Below are 6,936 nucleotides of genomic sequence, written 5' to 3'. Positions count from 1 at the left end.
ACCAACTTCTAAGAGACATAGCCCTTATCTCCATAAATCCAACTAGTTAACTCTTCGATGAGGTCTGGTACTGGTTTACGGTTATTGGTGTTGGCCGTTGCCAGGCAAAATGATAGCATTTCTTTAAGATGGTTAATGATAAGGTGTAAATTAAAATCAAACTTCCGATCTGTAGACGTTTTCCCCAGTTTAGCCTCTTCACTGAAGACCTTGTGGCTGTTGATCATATGGTTGTCACAAATAACGGTGGGCGTTGAATCAATAAATGCCAGGACCGTTGGCTGCCCTATGCGCTGAGACTTGGGATAACCAGTCAGTGGTATCAAAGCCTGTTTCATAAGTTCTACAACGCGATTGTAGGATATCAGGTTCTGGAAATAGTCTGATTTATGTTGTGTGATCAGTCGCTGGTAATAGTGTTTGAAATTGCGAAAGGCACTCTGATGACAATAGATGATGATGGTCATTATTGCACCGAGCGATAGCCTAGATACCACTGGAGGCTTTTTTGGATTACAGATTAGTTGTCTACGGCATTGCGATTCATATATTATACAGGAATCATCCACATCACAGAATATGCTGACAATAGACACGGGAGCCTCCAGTTCGTTATCTATGGTTTGGTATCCGAAAGATAGCTAAGTGGCTATGGCTCACCTGTCTTTCACCATCGAACCCACGTTGATTATTGATCGTTAACTCATTAATTCCTTGGAAACAGAATAATACCCAGCTGCAGGGGGGCTGGACTGGGATGGTTTTTGCTTCTGATTTGGAAATAATCGGCTCTGTCTTTTCAGGTCATGTCTTATTCTGTGCTGTAGAGTAGCGTAGACCATCAGACAGAGTGTCATTACCATCAGCAGCGCTTTAATGCGTTTAAGCTTTTTAAGGTAAAGGGACGACACCATGGAGTCATGGCTATTCAGAAATTTAAATCTCCCTTCAACATGTTGCTGCGACTTATAGGTAGACAACAATTCACCTGCATTAAAATCGTCTGATTAAGGTCATTAGTGCCCAAACTAAAGTAACCAAGTGAAGCCCGTGCATCTTAGTACTTCTCACATGCTACGAAGCAGGTTGTTTGTACATGGTATCACATATGGTCAGGCTCGCTAGCTGTCGATGGATGGCCTTTTTTTTATAGCAGGACTTTCTGATAACCTCTGGCTATGAGCGTTGACAGTATTCACATTGCTTTTGCCAGAGAGAAAATGCCTTTGAAGCATCATACGGCAGCGAAATGCCTTTTTGCTTAGTTTTTCCAGATTACAGGCCTCCTTACAGTAACTTTACTTGTACCATTTTGGTTAGCTATTTCTGGTCACTGAGCTTGCGATTATCATTCTGGAACAGAACTAAACGTTGCTCCACCTATATATAACAGGAAGATACTTCAGCAGAGTAATAATTATCTTAGCTTTCAACAGGCTGCAATGATATCGAAGGCGCTTTTTGAACTAACTTCTTTTACTCCTTGATATTCAGGGGAACTTAAGAGATATACAGCTGTTTTTGCTGATCGAGAGACTGTATGGTTTCAGCAACATACAGTGCCACATTAGCCACCATATAGCGATTATTCAAGGCCTATTTGAAACAGGGAAGGTGTTTTTTGATGATCTCATTAAAGGAGGTTTTGTCGTTCATATTGCCGCTGTATGTAGCCATGAATAGAGGCATACCAGCCTGATTCTCTGTCATTAACCGCAAGATCATCTGATTCAAGTCAGGACGGTGATCACGGCTATAGCCCTAGCAGATATGGATGCAGGTCAAGTTATCTGGCTTTTCATCGCTGTTGTAATCACCATCCACACGTAGGTTGGTACCGTTCAGATTTCATGCCCTGCATGGCAGTTTCAGATGATTGACGGCCTTGATGGCAAGGTTCAGATACAACTAGCTGGAGCCAGCGTCATACAAGTTATCAAGCCAGTACAATAATCTTATCGTTTAAATGTTCTGTCTGAATGCCTTCTCAAACTAACCGATCAACAGGATTGTTTTCGAAAAATTACGGAAACATGTGCAATGTTTGACTGGTAAAATAAAGGCCATTAATAATCATTGCTACAACTGCCTGTCCAATAGTGGCATTCTATGCGTCATAGTCATAGGTTAGTATTTTTCAATCATAAAATGAGCCTAAAAAGAGCATAAGCCAGTTATTTCAGGCCTTTTGTTCAAAAATGGTTTCGAATAGCTACTCTCTGGCGGACTGGAGTTGTTCAGCCACCTAGTTATCACTCATTGATTACGCCTTTGACTCAAGTGCATGCGGCGTAGTTCCTTCCTTCAAATATTGTTGTCAATCTGGCAGGAATTGCAGCTTTTCATAATGAGTCATCATATTTGGGTGTGGTTCTCTTGCTACGACGCCACATTCATTCATTAGTTTCCCATGATTACGAAGGCGAGAGCATTCCTTATGGAGGCTTCAATGCGTCTGCCAATCTCCGCTTGAATTCAGTGAGCGTAGCTTTAATACAGCTGCTGCCACTTGCAAACTCCACTTTGGCTAGGTTAAATCCATACGGTCATTGATCAAATGGAGGCAAGCTCCCTCAATGACTCCACTGGTAATTGTATAGCCAGCATCCAGCGTCTTGTCATAGCAGAGGCAGGGACGTGGTTTTTGAAGATAATCTGCACACGTATCAATGTCCTCACGTTTTGCCAGACCTCTTTTGCTCGCACTGTGCCGGATTTTCCTAGCCACCTTGTAAGACTCTCCCCTAGTATCTTTAGGGACCGTTCTGCCACACAGTTTTCAATAGCCTCATCTCATTGTCGTGTAAGCAGGGACCGGTTTTCCACAGATATTCAAGTCAATGTATAAAGTCCATGATGATGGTTGCCTTAACTGCCTTCTTTTTCATAATCTAGGTAATCAGTTTTTTCTGATGAGGATGCCTATCAATAACAATGATCCACTGCCGTTTCTGCTCCTGATCTATCATGAGCGTTTCATAGAAAGCTTTTTCTATCACGGTTTTCACCACTCTTTTTATACTGGCCCACACTCTCTTATTCTTGACTGAGGACAGAACTTAACAAGGTTGTCTCTCTTTCGATCCATATCCATGACTGATTCTGTTGTTCGAGGATGTGGTTTTATCGTAGAAACGGTGGCTACCTGTGCATTAGTTTGCGATCTTTCTTCTCTCTAGGACTGAGCTTTGTTTGCAGTTTCTGCTAACTTTTTTGCGCGTTCTTCCTAGTTGCTTACCTCAACCATTTTTGACGTATCATCAAGCCCTTACCGTCAAAACTGAGGATTTGCAGGTTTTATGTTTGCTCAATCCAAACTTTGCGCTGTTCGTAAAAAGCCAACAGTCTTGAGCCATATCCACTACCAGTTATATAGCTTGTCGTTTTCTAACCATACTTGGGCAACTCACACGATGTCGTTTAATCGTTCTATCATAAGAGCGCTCCATCACATCCGTACAATTTTTTTCCTCATGCATATAGAGTACTTGTTAGTATTGAGGTTTAACGGAGCATCCTGCTGGGACACGCTTTATAGCTTCCACGGGCTGTAACTGCGACGCCTGACTATGACAGAACCAAACAAGTTGGTCAGGTGTTTAGAGGGATTTTGTCTAACGTGATTGCTTTGCTCACTGTCGCTACTAGTTACCGCCGATTGCTGCGGCTCATCATTGGCCTGTTTATCCAGATACCTTTGGAGGAGAAGGCGCAACACTTCGTTGCCTTCAGTCCGGATATAGCTTTCTATGGTGCCATGCTCTTGTTGGATAGTGGATTCCAGGTGCTAAATGATAGCGTCCAAATGATCGCGAGCTGGAGAGAAGAATTAATAATCGATGGCCTTGGCGTAGGATTTGTTCACAATAAACGGTGTTATGTAGTTATTTATTTGGTGACGTTACATCATCATCAAACCGTCTCTTTTCCGTTACCGGATATATCGGAAAGCCTAATGTTTTAGCGGTTGCCTGGTCGTATCAAAAGAACCACACCCATTATATTTCCATAATGTAACGTGAGTGCGAAGCTCTAATTTTGACAAGCGTCCAATGGCTCATTCTGAACTTTTGCCAGCCAATAAAGTACTCAAATCACTCTTTTTCTGTAATATGAATATGAATAAAAAGTCTGGAGCTTATGTAGCGCAATGGATTATCTCGTTGAACTAACGTTCAGCTAGTTAACTTTATTGGGCGCGGTTCCCTTGCTATGACGACACATCCATTAGTGCTCCATGATTAGGATGGTTAGAGCATTCCTTATGGAAGTTACAATAAGCCTGCCAATCTCCACTTTAATCCAGTGAGTGTAGATTCAACATAGCTTATGCCACTTGCAAACTCAACTTTGCCCAAGTTGGGTGTGGTTACCTTGCTACTACGGCCCATTCATTAGTTCTCCATGATTACGAAGGCGAGAGCATTCCTTATGGAAGCTCCAATACGTCTGCCAATCTCTACTTTAATCTAGTGAGCGTAGCTTCAACACAGCCTCTGCCCCTTGCAAACTCTACTTGGCCACGGTTAAATCCAGACGGTCATTGATTAAATGGTGGCAAGCCCCATCAATGACTTCACTGGCAATCGGATGGTTAGCATCCAGCGCTTTGTCATAGCAGAGCTTGGGACGGTTTTTTTGAAGATAGTCTGTACACTTATCAATGGCCTCCAGTTTTGTCAGACCTAGCGTGCTCGCACTTTGCCGGATTCCCTAGCACTTGTCAGACTCTCCCCTGAGTATCTTCATGGCCCGTTCTGCCACACAGCTTTCAATAGCCTCATACCTATTGCAGTGTAAGCAGTGACCGGCTTTCCACAGATATTCAAGTACATGGTATACAGTCCATGATGATGGTTGCTTTGACTTCGTTCTTTTTCATAATCTGAAGTAATCAGTTTCCGCTGATGAGGGTGCCAATAAATAACAATGATTCACTGCCGTTTCTGCTCCTGATCTCGCCTGAGCGCTTCCTATAAAGCTTCTTCTATTACCACAGTGTCAGACTCTCTTACTACACTGGCCCACACTCTCTTATTTCTAGCATGAGGACGTAATTTAACGTGAGTTTGACGAGATAATCTCTTGAACTACATAGGAGTCAGCCTTTTTGTACATATTCATGTTACAGAAAAAGAGTGAGTTGAGTACTTTATTGCCTAGCAAATGCTCCGAAGGAGCCATTGAGCACGTTCCAAAAAACATCACTATGCCTAAAACTATTAAAATCCAAGGGCTGTAGCCAAAACTTAAGCGTCGAACTCACGTTAGTTATTGGTTTGACAACGTTGTATAACCATAAAATCGTCTCTTTTTTGTTACCGTATATATCGACATTCATGATGTTTTAGCGGCTGCATTGTCGTATCAAAAGAACCACCCACATCATATTTTATTCAGCAGGTACTGAACCAGCATTGGCACTGGGCGCCCGGTAGCGCCTTTCTCTTTTCCGGACTTCCAAGCTGTTCCGGCAATATCCAAGTGCGCCCATGGATAGGCTTCTGCAAACTGAGCCAGAAAGCAAGCTGCTGTAATGGTTCCTGCTGCTTGGCCACCAATGTTGGCAATGTCGGCAAAGTTACTGTCCAATTGCTTGGTGTACTCTTCGCTCATGGGGAGTTGCCATGCTTTGTCCATGGCTTCGTTGGAGGCGTTCAGAAGATCGTCAGCCAATGGTTCATTATTACTGAGCAGGCCAGTAGTGTGGTGACCAAGGGCGACGATACAGGCTCCGGTTAGTGTAGCAATATCGATGACTGCTTCTGGTTTGTAACGCTCAGCGTAAGTCAAAGCGTCACATAGAACTAGTCGGCCCTCGGCATCCGTATTCAGAATCTCAATGGTTTTACCAGACATGGACGTGACGATATCGCCTGGACGTGATGCCTTGCCACTGGGCATATTTTCTGCTGCAGCAACCATACCAATAACGTTGAGAGGAAGATCCAGCTCGACAATGGCATTCATGACACCGAAGACACTGGCAGCACCACACATATCAAACTTCATTTCATCCATGGCTGCGCTTGGCTTCAGGGAAATACCGCCAGTATCGAAGGTGATTCCTTTACCCAGCAGAACCATAGGTTTGGCGCCACGTTTGCCATTTTTAAACTCCATGCTAATCAGGCTGGCTTCCTGTTCAGAGCCTGCACTGACAGAGAGCAGGGAGCTCATACCAAGATCGGCCATCTGCTTTTCGTTCAGGATATTGGTGGTTAGTTTGGTATGCTTTTTAGCTAGAGCCTTGGCTTCATCTGCAAGATAGGTTGGGTGGCAGACATTGCCTGGCATGTTGCCCAGAGTTCTGGCCACATTCCGGCCATTGCCAATAGCCTGGCCATGAGCCAGACCTGCTTTTACTTCATCCGCATTTTTGCGAGCAGCCAATAGAACGACTTTCTTCAGGCTTGGGCCTTTATCGGTGTCGGTTTTAAACTGGGTGAATTGATAGAATGTATATTCAATGGCTTCTACCAGCTGTCTGGTGGTCCACTGAAGTGACTTAGCCTCTACAGAAAAGTCTTCTATGGCAATAGTGGTTTCTTTTGAGTTCGTTGCTTTGAGCTGGCTGGCAAGGTTTCCGGTCAGTTTTTTGAACTCGGCTTCTTTCATAGGCTTATCATTATCGCCCATGGCCAGCAATAACAGGCGTTCAAATGGTGCGTGGTGGGAATGCAGCAACATAAGTGAGTGACCTGGTTTGAAGTACAGGTCACCACGTTTCAATATCCCACTCAGATACCCTTTGGTCAATGAGTCTATGGCAGTAGCGGAAGCAGACAGGTTTTTTTGGTGAACACCAATAACAAGACAGGCTGTTTTCTGTTTTTCAGCGGCGCCGCTCTTAACAACAAATTCCATGGTCTCTCCGAGGTGACAAGTTATCCGATTTCATGCGCGATGTTCGACTCTTCTTACTTTCAAGGGAAG

General features: G+C 43.8%; 1 protein-coding gene across 1 annotated transcript; it reads right to left on the bottom strand.

Annotated features, from left to right (window-relative positions):
- Positions 1-5,385: 5,385 nt before the first annotated feature.
- LOC311328932 (putative cytosol aminopeptidase) lies at positions 5,386-6,639 on the bottom strand (the record flags this gene model as incomplete). The annotated part of the gene is made up of 1 exon (XM_084462826.1): positions 5,386-6,639. The coding sequence occupies one exon, from the start codon at positions 6,637-6,639 to the stop codon at positions 5,386-5,388; it is 1,254 nt and encodes a 417-aa protein (XP_084318952.1).
- Positions 6,640-6,936: the final 297 nt, after the last annotated feature.

The sequence above is a fragment of the Borostomias antarcticus genome (genome assembly GCF_949987555.1).
Source record: "Borostomias antarcticus genome assembly, contig: scaffold_194, whole genome shotgun sequence".
NCBI classification, from domain to species: domain Eukaryota; kingdom Metazoa; phylum Chordata; class Actinopteri; order Stomiiformes; family Stomiidae; genus Borostomias; species Borostomias antarcticus.
The sequence above is the reverse complement of the archived record's forward strand: the minus strand, read 5'-3'. Positions and strand labels throughout refer to the sequence as shown.